Source organism: Xyrauchen texanus, chromosome 38 (assembly GCF_025860055.1).
Source record: "Xyrauchen texanus isolate HMW12.3.18 chromosome 38, RBS_HiC_50CHRs, whole genome shotgun sequence".
Lineage (NCBI taxonomy): Eukaryota > Metazoa > Chordata > Actinopteri > Cypriniformes > Catostomidae > Xyrauchen > Xyrauchen texanus.
In genome coordinates, this window is record NC_068313.1 from 1456816 (window position 1) to 1473440 (window position 16625).

General features: G+C 43.3%; 1 protein-coding gene across 1 annotated transcript in view; it reads left to right on the plus strand.

Annotated features, from left to right (window-relative positions):
• Positions 1 to 12591, plus strand: part of aadac (arylacetamide deacetylase) — a 36754-nt gene extending 24163 nt beyond the window's left edge. The window contains exons 4-5 of the mRNA XM_052110483.1: positions 10560 to 10731; positions 11255 to 12591. Of these exons, the coding sequence (XP_051966443.1) occupies positions 10560 to 10731; positions 11255 to 11875 (793 nt within the window). The 3' untranslated portion in view covers positions 11876 to 12591. The remainder of the gene's footprint in view (positions 1 to 10559; positions 10732 to 11254) is intronic.
• The last annotated feature ends 4034 nt before the right edge of the window (positions 12592 to 16625 follow it).

Consider the following 16625-nt stretch of genomic DNA (forward strand, 5'->3'; position numbering starts at 1 on the left):
TGTATCAGATAGCAGCCCAGATGTTTTATATTGATCGTATTATTAATAATACTAATGAAGATCCATGGCTGGTCATTGAAAATCATCAATTACAACCAAATAGTTTATAATCCATTTTGTTCTCCAAGAAAAAAGTAAAGATTGATAACTTTGTTATCAACAGTACATTAAATATGTGGAAAAAAACCAAGCAGATTTTGGGGATGGAGATTGGTACCCCAACACATATTAAGATTTGGAACAATCCGTCTGTTAAAATTCAAGGTAGTAAATTAATGTGGAAAACTTGGATGAATGGAGGTATCGGAACATTATCAGATATTATTAGTTCAAATAAAATATCCTCATTTGATACATTGAAAGATAAATTTAAATTAAAAGACTCAGAGATATTTAAATATATGCAGTTAAAAAATTGGGTCAATGAGAACTGTGATATAGTGAATGATGCTCCGGAAAAGATCAAGACCCTTTTGGAACAAAGTAAGGAAAAGAAAAAATGTATAAGTGTTATGTATAATTATCTCAATAATGTCGTAATCAATTGTAATCTGCTAAGTAAAATATATGAAGGCTGGGATAGAGATATAAAGCACTTCAATGCCAAAACAAAATGGAAGGAGTGTTTAAATCTAACATATAAAGTCACAACTAACGAAAATCTTAGATTGATTCAATATAAATTAATGACCAGAGTTTATTATAGTAGGGACAAAATTCATAAGTTTGATGCATCTTCCCCTCCCACCTGCCTAAAGTGCGGTAGTAGTTGACTATCTCACTCATTCATTTTGGTACTGTGAAAAAATAAAGAAAACCTGGTTTGATATTGAGAGATGGCTCTCTAATATTTGTAAGCAGAAATTTGTATTTACACCAGAAGCCTGCCTACTCCAAAATGTAACAGAAATGAAATATCCTATGGGATGGCAATTAGTATTTTCTTCATTAGTCTATAAGAAGTTGCTGTTACAAAATTGGAAAAACACAGATACCCCAGGGTTGGATAAATGGAAAAACGTAATGAAATATTACCTAAATATAGAGAAAACTCTGTCAGTGGACAAAAATAAACAAAAACAGTTCAACTCTGTGTGGAAACTAATATTTGACGCTCTGTAATTAGCCCAACGCTAGTTCTGTTTAACTTATTTTGTATCTTATTTTATTTGTTTGTAAATCTAGTATGGCAATGTTCACTGTAGAACCCTCACGGGAAGGAGGACAGGAAACGAAGGTTTCAACGAGAAGGTAAGGTTTTTAATGGCTGTCTGTCTCACAATCATTTACAAAAACCAACACACAACAACACAAGCGCACTGGGTTGGCTTGCTCTGGTCGGCTTCCCTCTGCTCTGAGGCTGCTGGCTTTTTAACCGCTCTCCTCACTCTACTGCAATTAGAGACAGGTGTTAGTCATAATTTGGCCCAGGTGTGAGCGCCCTTACCGCTTCTCTCTCCCGGACGGGCGCTTGACCACGCCCCCGCTGCCACATACCCCCACCGCCCGACTCAGGCCGGGGCGTCATCCGGCCTGCCTACCACTCCCCCCCCCATTTCTGGAGAGGAAGTCGGCGGCAGCCATCTGCACCCCCGGTCTGTGGATCACCTTGAATTTAAAAGGCTGGAGAGCGAGATACCAACGGGTGATCCGGGCGTTAGTATCCTTCATGCGGTGGAGCCACTGGAGTGGGGCATGATCCGAACAGAGGGTGAAGGCCCGCCCCAGCAGGTAGTAACGGAGGGTGAGGACCGCCCACTTGATGGCCAAACACTCCTTTTCCACGGTGCTGTACTTAGTCTCCCTTAAGGAGAGCTTCCGGCTAATGTACAGCACCGGGCGCTCCTCCCCTCCACCAGCTGCGAGAGTACGGCCCCCAGCCCTCTGTCTGAAGCGTCCGTCTGCAAAATAAAAGGGAGAGAAAAATCAGGTGCATGTAAAAGCGGCCCCCACAAAGTGCAGCTTTAATCTGCGTAAACGCCTGTTGGCACTGCTCCGACCATGGGACCGGATCTGGAGCCCCCTTTTTAGTGAGATCAGTCAGCGGGCTGGTGACGTCCGAATAATTAGGCACAAATCTTCTGTAATAGCCAGCCAGCCCCAGGAACTGTCTCACCCCTTTTTGGTCTTAGGTCTAGGGCAAGTCGCAATCGCCGCAGTCTTTTCAATTTGGGGACGCACCTGGCCATGACCCAAGTGGAACCCCAGATACCGTACCTCCACACGCCCAACCGCACACTTCTTAGGGTTTGCCGTGAGCCCCGCCCGCCGCAGCGATCTCAGGACGGCCCTCAGATGTTGCATGTGCCGCTGCCAATCATTGCTATAGATGATAATGTCATCCAAATAGGCAGCGGCGTACGCGGTATGCGGTCTGAGGATCCGATCCATGAGTCGCTGGAACGTGGCTGGGGCCCCGAACAAACCGAAAGGAAGCGTCACAAATTGGTGTAATCCAAACGGCGTGGTGAAGGCTGTTTTCTCGCGGGACATTGGTGTCAAGGGGATCTGCCAATAGCCCTTTGTTAAATCCAGGGTCGAGTAAAATCGAGCAGTACCTAACCGATCGAGCAGTTCATCAACACGGGGCATTGGGTACGCGTCAAATTTAGACACCGCGTTGACTTTCCTGTAATCCACACAGAACCGAACCGACCCATCACTCTTGGGAACAAGAACAACCGGGCTGGACCAATCACTGTGGGATTCCTCTATTACGCCCATATCGAGCATTGCATCTAATTCTTCCCGAACGACTTTCTTTTTATGTTCGGGTAAGCGATAGAGGCGGCAACGCACCACCGCGCCCGGCTCGGTCTCGATGTGGTGCTGTATGAGGTTCAGTACGGCCCGGGAGAGGGGAAAACACGTCCGCAAACTCTTTTTGTAACTCAGAAACCTCTGTGAGCTGCCGCGGTGAGAGCTGGTCCCCACAAGTGACCGGAGTGTTAAGATTGTAGTTTTTGTTTACCTCCGGTCCGAGCTCCGCTCTCTCCGGAACTACCATGGCCAACGTCACAGAGGCCGCCTCCTCCCTCCACAATTTCAGGAGGTTGAGGTGATATATTTGACGCGCGCCCCTCTATCGGTACGTTTGACTTCATAATCGAGATCCCCTACTCGTCGTGTGACCTCAAACGGTCCTTGCCACTTGGCGAGTAATTTTGAGCTCGATGTTGGGAGTAATACAAGCACTTTATCTCCCGGTGCAAATTCCCGTAGCTGAGCACCCCTGTCATACAGCCGGCGTTGGCGTTCTTGAGCCTGGAGCAAATGCTCTTGTGTTAGTCGCCCCAGTGTGTGGAGCTTTGCTCGAAGATCAAGAACGTATTGAATTTCATTTTTGGCATTAGAAGGTCCCTCCTCCCAATTTTCACGGATGACATCGAGGACCCCGCGTGGGCGTCGTCCGTACAACAACTCAAACGGGGAGAACCCGGTGGAGGCTTGCGGGACCTCTCGTACTGCAAATAACAGGGGGTCTAGCCACTTATCCCAATTTCTAGCGTCATCGTGTACGAATTTACGAATCATGTTCTTGAGCGTTTTATTAAACCGTTCCACTAGGCCATCTGTCTGAGGATGGTAAACGCTAGTGCGAATCGATTTGATGCCCAAGAGCTCGTAAAGTTCGCGAAGTGCTCGTGACATAAACGTTGTGCCCTGGTCGGTGAGGATCTCTTTCGGGATCCCCACCCGGGAGATTATCTTGAAGAGTGCCCCTGCAACACTGCGTGCGGAGATGTTGCTCAGAGGCACTGCTTCCGGATACCGCGTCGCGTAATCCACTAGGACTAACACGAAGCGATGTCCGCGTGCTGACCGTTCTAATGGCCCGACGAGGTCCATCCCAATTCTTTCGAAGGGGACCTCGATTAATGGTAGAGGGCGCAATGGCGCTTTTGGGGTGGCCGGTGGGTTTACCAGCTGACATTCACGGCACGCCGCACACCACCTGCGGACGTCACCGCCAATGCCCGGCCAATAGAAGCGGGCTATTAGACGGAGAAGTGTTTTTCGTTCCCCTAGGTGACCGGCCATAGGATTATAGTGAGCCGCCTGGAAAACCATTTCCCGACGGCTCCGTGGAATCAACAATTGAGTTACTTTTTCCTTTGTCTGGGCGTCCTGCGTCACCCTGTATAAGCGATCATTGATCAGCGAAAAGTACGGATATGAGACGGCGACACCCGGCCGGAGTTGTTGACCATCGATTACTCTCACTTGGTCAAAGGCGTGCTTAAGGGTTTCATCCCGCGACTGCTCCAAGGGGAAGTCCCCCTCCGGGAACTCCCGGAGGGGAGCAGCAGAGGACGGCCCTGGCTCCGCCTCCCCCGCCAAAGCCTCGCACAACACACACCCCTTCACTTTCACGCAGGACCCATCCGCGCAAACTCCCTCCAATAATTTCCTAAAGTTTGGCCAATCTGTACCCAGAATTAGCGGATGGGTGAGGCGGGGACTAACCGCTGCCTCTACACTATGCTTTTCTCCCCTGAATTTGATCGCCAAAGTCACCACGGGATATTTGTGAATATCCCCGTGCACACACCTTACCCTCACCAATTTAGCTGAGCCCAAAGCCCCGGGTTGAACCAAGCGTTGGTGGATGGTGGTCTGGTTACAGCCGGTATCCAACAAAGCTTGGTATGTACCCCCCCTGGATTCTTACCGGAATCCGATACGCTCCAGCTCGATCGGGGGCAGTCTGTGGAACATCGGAGACCCGTACCACCGCCCCTATTTCCATCAGCGGACACTGATCCCGGAAGTGGTCCGGGTCTCCGCACCTCCAGCAGACCGGCCCAGACGCTGCGGCCGCACCCGTGCTGGCGGGCGCCCCCACCTGAGGAGGAGAGCGGCTGAAGGATGGAGAAGGGCTTGGTGGGTGTTCCCAAGACCGGGGAGCTGGGCGCGCGAACGCTCCACGCCTGCGGGGGGCAGGAACGGACCCTGGGGAGAGAGCAGAGCGAGAGGGAAGAGGGGAGGGAAAAAAACAGGGGAAGACACAGAGGAAGGGGAGACAGACAAAGAGGGCTCGTCCGCCCTAGGAATCGCCGCCATGTGGTCCTCCGCGAGCCGGACGGCTTCCTCCAGCGACGCCGGGCGGTGGCACTGGACCCACTCGGCCGTCTTCCGGGGCAAACGCTGGACAAACTGCTCCAGTACCACCTGGTCGACGAGCTCCTCGACGCCGCGGTCCCGCGCAAGCAGCCACCTCCGACACGCATCACGGAGCCGTTGGGCGAACGCAAACGGGCGGTCGGATTTCTCAAGTTTTAAGGCCCGGAAGAGTTGGCGACTTTCTTCTGGGGACCGACCAACCCGTTGCAGGATGGCTTTTCGCAGGTCGTTGTAAGCCAGGAGGCTTGTTGCCGGCAGTTGTTGGGCCGCGAGTTGTGCTTCCCCGGACAGGAGAGGGACTAACCGGGCTGCCCACTGGTCTTGGGGCAACCCCCAAATCTCCGCCGTCCTCTCGAAGAGGTCGATGAAGGCCTCTGGGTCGTCCGCCGGCCCCATCTTCTTTAACGCGGGTGGGGGCAATGTGGCGCGGGTGTCCGGGGTCGCGGCTGCGGCTGGAGCGGCCTCCTGGCTGAGGAGGCTCCGGATGGCGTGCCGGTCCTCTGCTTGAGCCCGCATGATTTCAAAAAAATGACGATCCTGGTCTTGCCGGAGCTCAAGCAGGGATTGTTGGTGGCTCTGGTGGAGTGTCGCGAGGGACTGGAGGACTTCAGCCAGCTGGGAGGACTCTATGGGGCGACTCTGTTCCATTATTATGGTTTCCCGGGTTTCGGCACCAGTGTAAAACCCTCACGGGAAGGAGGACAGGAAACGAAGGTTTCAACGAGAAGGTAAGGTTTTTAATGGCTGTCTGTCTCACAATCATTTACAAAAACCAACACACAACAACACAAGCGCACTGGGTTGGCTTGCTCTGGTCGGCTTCCCTCTGCTCTGAGGCTGCTGGCTTTTTAACCGCTCTCCTCACTCTACTGCAATTAGAGACAGGTGTTAGTCATAATTTGGCCCAGGTGTGAGCGCCCTTACCGCTTCTCTCTCCCGGACGGGCGCTTGACCACGCCCCCGCTGCCACATTCACCTACAACAATTTATTTATTTTTATTTATTTTTTCTCCCTCTCCCAACAGTCCATTCAAGGAGCACCACCAGTGTAATTTGTGTGTGTGTGTGGGTGTGGTCGTGCGTGTGTGAATGAGACACTATTATTACTTGTTTTTTTGTTTTTTTTGTTAGTGAGACTTGTGTCCTGTGTGTTGTAACTTGTCCAGAATGTGTCTAAATAGTTTGTTCTGTTTGTCTTGTCCATTTTCTCTTGTCTTGTGTGTAAAAAGAAAAGGAAGAAAAGAGTGTTGTAGGTATAAAGTGAAGGGAATGTGCATTGTGTTTTTTTTTTTTTTTCTCTCCCTATTTTATAGACGATATTGTTTAGTATTGGTTAATACTTGGATGGACTTGGATGGAAAACCAGGGTCCAGGTTGTTTGTCTCTGTTTTTCTTTGTTCTTGCAAAATAAAAAAAAATAATTCTAAAAAAAAAAAAAAACTAATCTAACGATTATTAGAGCATTTATTCAGTCTATTCGGTCGATTAATCATTAGCTCTTAATCGACTATTCAGTTTATGTCCTGACTTAAAAGGTTGTATTAAACATTCTTACTAACAATAAAGAGGACAAACCCATCTTTTAAATATACCTCTAAATGACATTCACTGAATTAAAGGGGTGAAAAAAAAAAACGTCTCTTCATATATTTTCACAACACAGCTTTGGTAAAGTGAGAGTGGCAGGGTAACATAAAGGAGGTCGCACAACTGACCCACCTGGAAGATGACAAGGCGCATTCTAAAATTCAAAACAATTATTTTCTATGAAGGTACGTCTTCAGTGGCACCCAGCTACAATAGCTATAAGGCTGCTCAAATTTCTGCAGTGCCACGGAGCGCATCTTGCATAGTTTTCCATAAAATTTGATACAAATAATTTCCAAAGATCATTTACTCTAGTTATCACTGGATGATTTATTGTGTATATGTGTCTTTCGCGATAGCCTACACAATGTATTTTCCGTTACAAGTTTGTCTTTTTGTAATTTGACAGCTTGAATGAAACCTATTCAAGACTACAGACAGAGAAATTGCACCATTTTTAATCTTCCAGTTTGTGCAGTTACATCAGTTTCAAACACTAACTTGCCAACTCATCAACATCAATTGAAGAAGTACATAAACTTTCTTAACTTTTGTTTATATGCTGACTAGATCCTAACTTCAAACTTTGTTTGATACCTGTGCCTTGTCCTACCCACGATGCGGTACTTCCCATTCGGTGTGCGACCGCTTCAGAATTAAGCATAACAAAAGTTATAATACCCATTTTGCGGTCTCCCAAAGACTTCATTAAAGGCCAAATGACAGTGAATTGGATTGCACATAAATTATGCTTCTAATTTAAATGCCAGTTAATGTTAATAAATCAATGCCTTAAAAACATATCGAGAAAATAATGTGCCGATCAATAATAAATTAATCGATATTTCAAGATATTCCTAGTCCCTTCCATGCAAAATTCCAGGCCACAAGGCAAATTTAATGATATTCATTGTGAGTTCTGCCCTTTATATGTGCTAAATATGCTTCTCATCTGCGATGTGCATTTACGTGGTGCGATTGAAGGCTTGTTTTTGCGCCAGTGTGCCGTGAGCCATAACAGAACTACTGGCGCAAGTAATTTGCTCTGTTCTAACCTACTGTATCTCCGGAGCATGCACGCATCAACCAGGCTTCTCTCGATATTGTGGTGCAGACCACAAAATTGATGCGGCCCATTTCAATTCGAGTGAGAATTTTATAGTTTAAAGTGCTATGGAGGAAGTAAAACTTCTGAAACACCAAGACAGCCCCAAAATGCTGAAAGTTGAATATTTTATATCAATATCAATATTTTATAGTAGAAACAGTAACTGTGGTATTTTGACAAAAATGAAATAGTTTCATAGTAAGTATCCAATTAGGTAGAATCCATTAGACCTCATTTTTATTACAGCTGTGTCAGTTGTAGTTAAGGTTTCTAAATGTGTTTAGGCTACTTATTTTGTTCATACAAATACTAAAATTATATTTTTTAGTACATAAAGCACTTTAAATGTGGACCTCCAAGTGTCATGGACAAAGTTTTTCTCCTGTTCAAAATATGTTTGAATATTGTTTGACATTTGTAAATTAACTGGCCTTGTTTGCCGTCAGACATTCCTAAAGTTTACTTAAATCATTAAGAGCCTGATGAAAGTAAAACAATATCTGTTATGGAGTGTTTTTCACTAGCACAGTCCCAACTTAGTATTCCAAGCCCTGTAAGGAATCAGCTGTTAATTAAATTACATTTACAAATTCTGTGTCAAATTCAAAAGGTTCCAGGTGCTTATATGATGAAAAATTACTTTTGAATGCAATGAAGTAATGGCATGTAATAATCCACGCCTAGGCATGTGTTAAACGATGTTAATGCACGACATGGGAGGCAAAAAACCACCCGATGCGTAGTGCATTAATATAGTTTAATGCTTAGCCATGGATTATCCCGTGTATACCATCGTCACTTGCCAGCACTGAAAAGTTTGTAAAAGTAGCACTTACAGTTCATGATGAGGAAAAGCGATCTGAGCAGCTTTGAAACCTGCATACTTTGACCTCTAAAACATGGTATAGTATCCACTAATGACAGTGATTTCATATTGAAATGGCCATATGGTCTTGCAGGTTTACTAAACCTCTAAAGGTGTGAGTGAGCGGCACCCTCTACGGTTGTGTTGGCACTTACTGACGATGTTTATCATATTTCAATCTGATCACCTTGCCGATTTATTTTCTGTAGCACTTCTCGATTTATAAATGGTAATGCATGACTTGAAGTTTGCATTGATTCCAGCTGTTTCAGCGATTTCTTTCTTCTCAAATTACATTATTTCAATGCAAATCAATATTATATATGTCCATGTATTTAGTAGTATTTAGTAGCCATGTATTAAGCAGAATAATGAACAGTCAGCCTGTTGTTATCACAAAATAAACCCCTTCAGGGTTATAGAAGAGTCTACGCTTCGCGTCAGTGTCCTGATCATCCTTGTACGGTTTATTGTTCAATAACAACCAGCTGGCTGTGCATTATCCCTTACTTAACGCATCCATTAAAAGGAAAATCACTGCTAAATTCAAATAACCTTGGTAGACCGCATCATTGATTATAGTTTCCGATTGAATTTTAAATATGACTGAATTTGAGGGGGTGCATGATTTTAACCAATTAGAACAGGGGCTTTTACGTTAACATTTAAAGGAGGAGCTGAGGCCAAAACCGAGCTTTTAGACAGAGGGCCTGAGACAGGGTGGTAAATTATCATATATTACCAAATTATGACTGCTTTAATACAAAAAAAAACTTTACTAATATTATCATTGGAGCATTTCATGACGCCTTTAAGTATCACTTTTTAGGCCCCTCTATTGCATTCAGAAAGAGAGACAGCTCTCTTATTTATTCAGGGGTGGATAGAGTACTGAAAAATCATACTCAAGTAGAAGTACTGTTACTTCCCCAAAAAAGTAGTGTGAGCAGAGTAAAAGTAGCTGTCCTAAAAACTACTCAAGTAAGAGTAAAAGCAGAAATATGAAATTTACCTCGATATGTTTCTTCAAATTAGAGGCAGGATTAATGCTGATATCTGGCTTGAGCAAGTTAAACTCACATGATGCAATTGGCCTTTTTCACTGAGAAAAGCCCTTTCAGGTGCACCTGTGATGTTCAGGTGTTGAACTGTGCTTGAGGCATTCTCCACAGATGGCACCAGATCTGCTGATGCATTCAAGTTTTTCATGTGTGATTTGATTTGACGGGAGTCACGAGACTCTCACTAGCCAATCATGTGGATAGATAAAAAATAAAATCAGGACAGGGAAGTAGCGAACACAGACAGTGGGAAAATAGCGCATAAAAAGTACAGTTACAGCACTTAAAAAAGGAAAAGTATAAACATTTTAAACTACTTCAAAAGTAAAATTCTTGGGAAAAGTAGTTAATTACAGTAATGTGAGTATTTGTAATTCTTTACTTTACACCCCTGTTTATTATATGAAAATGTACTCAACAGTTATTTCCAGTCTAAAATTTGATTGGGAAAGTGGTGTTCCAAAACTGCTGATGTATTTTGTTTAACAGCAATGGAATATTTCGCTGTTCACAGAAAATAAAACAAAATAAAAGCTTCCCATGTTGTGAAATGCCAATTACTTAATATTAACTACATATAACTGTTTTATAAAACAATATTACAATCGTAACCAGGCTGTTCGTGCTAAGACTTTGGCTTTATGCCAATGTCCAAATCTCTACCATGCTAATATGTAGGATAACTTTTGCTCACATGATATTGCTTAAGTGAACTTGTGCATTGAAAGCATTTGATTAATCTTGACATATTCTGAGACATGTTCTGAAGAACTAAATTATGAGAAACAATACTAACATTATTTGGTTTGTGCAGGTACAGACTTGCCCCTGCTTATCATTTTCCTGTTCAATTTGAGGATGTGTATCGTGTGGTGAAGTACTTTCTTCATGCTGATGTTCTGAAGCGTTACCATATCAATCCAGAACGGATCGCAGTGTCTGGAGACAGTGCAGGAGGCAATCTTGCAGCTGCAGTGGCTCAGCAGGTAAAAAATAAGAATATTCTGCATTTAGAATTATAGCAGTATTTCAGAACTTACAGAAAAGGCTCAGTGAGTGATACGGAAAATATACAATAATACATTTTTTTGGTAAATGCTGTGCTTTTTACTATTAAAGTGGGCTATATTTTGGCTGATGGTGTTTTACTGAAATCTCAATCTATTCAACTGGAGGTCTGTCAAACTCATCGATTCAGAATGGAGGAGAGGTGATAGACATACCGACTGCCTCAAACTTTCTCCCCAGTTCCCTTACACGTGAAGCTTGCCGTAATCACAACAGAACTACCACGTGAACATAAACAATTGTAATGAGTTATGACGACAGAAGTTAAATTCCAGTTGCAAGAGCCATTTACTCAGTGATCCGACTCCTTTGACTCTCCAACGATTATCTAAATTCGTTGGAGAGAAAAAACAGCTAGTGTAATGCCGGCTTAAGTTACGTTATATATGATATTTGATTGGTGATATGTTTAAAATACCTTTCCTGTATACTCATCATCAGTTGCAGCAGGATCCAGACCAGCACATCCAGTTGAAGGCCCAGGCTTTGATCTACCCCGTCCTGCAAGCCTTGGATCTTAACACCCCCTCCTACCAGCAGAACCAGCACATGCCAATACTGCCCCGCACACTTATGGTGCGGTTTTGGAGCGAGTACTTCACCAGCGATAAGTCATTTTTCAGATCCATGATGACCAACACACACAATAACCCTGATTCAGCTGCTCTGCTTAAATTTGTCAATTGGAGTTCATACTTACCTGATGCTTATCGCCAGGCATACAATTACAGTGCCCCACTTGTGTTCACTGGAAAATCTCCAGTCCACTCTATCGGTCCCCATCACCTGCTTTCAGATCCGCGAGCATCGCCATTGCTGGTTCCAGACACAACTTTGCGTTTACTGCCGAAGGCCTACGTTTTGACGTGCGAGTATGATGTACTGCGGGATGATGGCATGATGTATGTGACACGCTTGCGTAATGCAGGAGTGGATGTCACACATGAACATTATCCTAGTGGATTTCATGGTGCACTCATGTTTACTGTGTGGCCCACAGACTTTGAGATCGGACATAGAATGTTGGACAACTATGTAACATGGCTTAAACTAAATTTATAAGAGTAATGTAGAGTTCAGCATTGCTTCATGCACGTTTTGTTTGACTGGTTAAGATCATATTTCGTTTATCTGTTGTTTTATCTTAAAAGGGGTACAGTTTTGTTTGTATTAATCTATTAGGATATAAACATTCCTCTTAAAACCAAGTTTGGTCTTCACAATTTCTTAAGGCAAATTATAATTAGAGTGTTGATGAAATGTATCCATTACTTTTCCATGTTTAACCATTTGAAACTTTTCAACAGCGTTTACTGTATGTTTCTATTGAAGTTGTTCAACATGTGAACACGACAAAGGTCTTATGTTCTTATTATACATTTCTCTTGATCCCCTGCTTAAATGACCCGTAGCTCAAGGATATAGCAATCACGTTCTCATAAACAATGGAGAGTGCAATTTGGTTGTTGTATTTTTCTCTAAACGAATTACCACTGATGGTTAGGTTTAGGACTAGGGGTTGTGTTAGGAAATATGGTTAATAAAATATGCATTCCTGTTGACTGTATGGTGACATCATTTACAACTAAAACTACAACTAAATTCTTAAGAAATCGGTCAACAACACTTCCAGCTTCGGCCACTAGGAACAGTGGTTTCAATTTCGGCAATCACAGACCAATTTTAGCAGCAGAACTTTCTCCAAAAACCACCCAATTCACAGTGTTATTAGTCTGGACCAATATACCAACATCTCATGCTGAAGGCCAACATCAAAAAAAAAAAAAAGAACAAAAAATGATGGTGATGACCAATAATGCTGGTCTTTTCAACAGGATTTAATGTAGTTATGCCAATGACATTTTGTCTTTATTAAAAGGTTTGATATCCAGTAAACCATTAGCTGATGTTTTTGGTTCTCTGAATTCTTATCCTTGTTTTTGTTTGTTTTATTATCATTATTATTTGCAGAGATTTTAAAGAGCTGTGATGGACTTTGTTACTTGGAAATAAGTAAGAATTATTTTGTTGAAATATATTATGTAAATTAAATCTAGATATAAGTCATTTGCTTCTGACCATGGCCTCTGTTTATGCACTCATTAAATAAATGAAAGTTCCTCATGACAAATGGGAAAAAGATAAGTACATTTTCCAACTCCAGACCATATAAACTTGAATGCTTATTAGATTCAATTGTTTTCAGGTGGTGTGTATTTGTGTAATGAGGGCGGGTGTGGCGAAAGTGACTAACATCTTATATCAAGGTGTGCATAATTATTAGGCAGCTTCATTACCTCAGGTAAAATGGGCCAAAATAGAGATTCAACTGACACTGAAAAGCCAAATATTGTAAAATACCTTTCATATGAATGCAACACTCTTGAAATAGCTAAACTATTGAGGCATGATCACCGGGCAATCAAACGTTTTATTGCGAATAGTCAACTGGGGCACAAAAAAACGCACAGAGAAGAAAAGGTGCAAATTTACTGCAGTAGACTTGAGAAGAATTAAATGTGAAGCTACCAGGAACCCATTATGCTCCAATGCTACCATATTCCAGAACTGCAACCTACCTGGAGTGTCCAGAAGGACAAGATGTCAAGTGTTCAGAGACATGGCCAAGGTCAAGAAGGCTGAAACACGACCACCGCTGAATATTTTTACAAGTTGAAGCATCGGCAAAGAAATACATGAAGACAGATTTTTCAAAGGTTTTATGGACAGATGAAATGAGTGTGACTCTTGATGGACCAGATGGACGGGCCCGTGGCTGGATCACCAATGGACACAGGGCACCACTTCGAGTCAGGTGCCAGCAAGGTGGAGGAGGGGTACTGGTATGGGCTGCTATCATTAAGGATGAGCTAGTTGGACCTTTTCGAACTAAAGATAGACTGAAACTCAACTCTCAAACCTGCTGCCAGTTTCTGGAAAGTATTTTCTTCAAGCAGTGGTACAGGAAGAAGTCCACAGCATTCAAGAAGGCCATGATCTTTATGCAGGACAATGCTCCATCACATGCATCCAAGTACTATACTGCTTGGCTTGCCTCAAAGATGCCCAAATAATGACTTGGCCCCCTTACTCACCTGACTTAAATCCCCCTGAGAACTTGTGGGCCCTTCTCAAACATGAGATTTACAGTGAGGGAAGGCAATACACCTCTTTGAACAGCATTTGGGAGACTGTGGTTGCTGCTTCAGTGAAAGTTGATCATGAACAGATCAAGAAACTGACAGACTCCATGGATGGACGAATGGCCAAAAATGTTAATTAATTGTCATTTTGTGTTACTTATTTGTTGCACCTACTCTAAAAATAGAGAATAAACAATTGAGTTGGGAGAAATAATTTTTGTAATTTAGTTGCCTAATAATTGTGCACACTCACTTTTCCTTTGTTAAACATTCAGGTTTGAGGTTCAATAACATTTTGGATTGACTGAGAGCATTGTGTTTGTTCAACAATACCTCCGACACGCATCACGGAGCCGTTGGGCGAACGCAAACGGGCGGTCGGATTTCTCAAGTTTTAAGGCCCGGAAGAGTTGGCGACTTTCTTCTGGGGACCGACCAACCCGTTGCAGGATGGCTTTTCGCAGGTCGTTGTAAGCCAGGAGGCTTGTTGCCGGCAGTTGTTGGGCCGCGAGTTGTGCTTCCCCGGACAGGAGAGGGACTAACCGGGCTGCCCACTGGTCTTGGGGCAACCCCCAAATCTCCGCCGTCCTCTCGAAGAGGTCGATGAAGGCCTCTGGGTCGTCCGCCGGCCCCATCTTCTTTAACGCGGGTGGGGGCAATGTGGCGCGGGTGTCCGGGGTCGCGGCTGCGGCTGGAGCGGCCTCCTGGCTGAGGAGGCTCCGGATGGCGTGCCGGTCCTCTGCTTGAGCCCGCATGATTTCAAAAAAACGACGATCCTGGTCTTGCCGGAGCTCAAGCAGGGATTGTTGGTGGCTCTGGTGGAGTGTCGCGAGGGACTGGAGGACTTCAGCCAGCTGGGAGGACTCTATGGGGCGACTCTGTTCCATTATTATGGTTTTCCCGGGTTTCGGCACCAGTGTAGAACCCTCACGGGAAGGAGGACAGGAAACGAAGGTTTCAACGAGAAGGTAAGGTTTTTAATGGCTGTCTGTCTCACAATCATTTACAAAAACCAACACACAACAACACAAGCGCACTGGGTTGGCTTGCTCTGGTCGGCTTCCCTCTGCTCTGAGGCTGCTGGCTTTTTAACCGCTCTCCTCACTCTACTGCAATTAGAGACAGGTGTTAGTCATTATTTGGCCCAGGTGTGAGCGCCCTTACCGCTTCTCTCTCCCGGACGGGCGCTTGACCACGCCCCGCTGCCACATTCACCTACAACAATTTATTTATTTTTATTTATTTTTTCTCCCTCTCCCAACAGTCCATTCAAGGAGCACCACCAGTGTAATTTGTGTGTGTGTGTGGGTGTGGTCGTGCGTGTGTGAATGAGACACTATTATTACTTGTTTTTTTGTTTTTTTTGTTAGTGAGACTTGTGTCCTGTGTGTTGTAACTTGTCCAGAATGTGTCTAAATAGTTTGTTCTGTTTGTCTTGTCCATTTTCTCTTGTCTTGTGTGTAAAAAAGAAAAGGAAGAAAAGAGTGTTGTAGGTATAAAGTGAAGGGGAATGTGCATTGTGTTTTTTTTTTTTTTTTCTCTCCCCTATTTTATAGACGATATTGTTTAGTATTGGTTAATACTTGGATGGACTTGGATGGAAAACCAGGGTCCAGGTTGTTTGTCTCTGTTTTTCTTTGTTCTTGCAAAATAAAAAAAAAATAATTCTAAAAAAAAAAAAAAACTAATCTAACGATTATTAGAGCATTTATTCGTCTATTCGGTCGATTAATCATTAGCTCTTAATCGACTATTCAGTTTATGTCCTGACTTAAAAGGTTGTATTAAACATTCTTACTAACAATAAAGAGGACAAACCCATCTTTTAAATATACCTCTAAATGACATTCACTGAATTAAAGGGGTGAAAAAAAAAAAACGTCTCTTCATATATTTTCACAACACAGCTTTGGTAAAGTGAGAGTGGCAGGGTAACATAAAGGAGGTCGCACAACTGACCCACCTGGAAGATGACAAGGCGCATTCTAAAATTCAAAACAATTATTTTCTATGAAGGTACGTCTTCAGTGGCACCCAGCTACAATAGCTATAAGGCTGCTCAAATTTCTGCAGTGCCACGGAGCGCATCTTGCATAGTTTTCCATAAAATTTGATACAAATAATTTCCAAAGATCATTTACTCTAGTTATCACTGGATGATTTATTGTGTATATGTGTCTTTCGCATAGCCTACACAATGTATTTTCCGTTACAAGTTTGTCTTTTTGTAATTTGACAGCTTGAATGAAACCTATTCAAGACTACAGACAGAGAAATTGCACCATTTTTAATCTTCCAGTTTGTGCAGTTACATCAGTTTCAAACACTAACTTGCCAACTCATCAACATCAATTGAAGAAGTACATAAACTTTCTTAACTTTTGTTTATATGCTGACTAGATCCTAACTTCAAACTTTGTTTGATACCTGTGCCTTGTCCTACCCACGATGCGGTACTTCCCATTCGGTGTGCGACCGCTTCAGAATTAAGCATAACAAAAGTTATAATACCCATTTTGCGGTCTCCCAAAGACTTCATTAAAGGCCAAATGACAGTGAATTGGATTGCACATAAATTATGCTTCTAATTTAAATGCCAGTTAATGTTAATAAATCAATGCCTTAAAAACATATCGAGAAAATAATGTGCCGATCAATAATAAATTAAT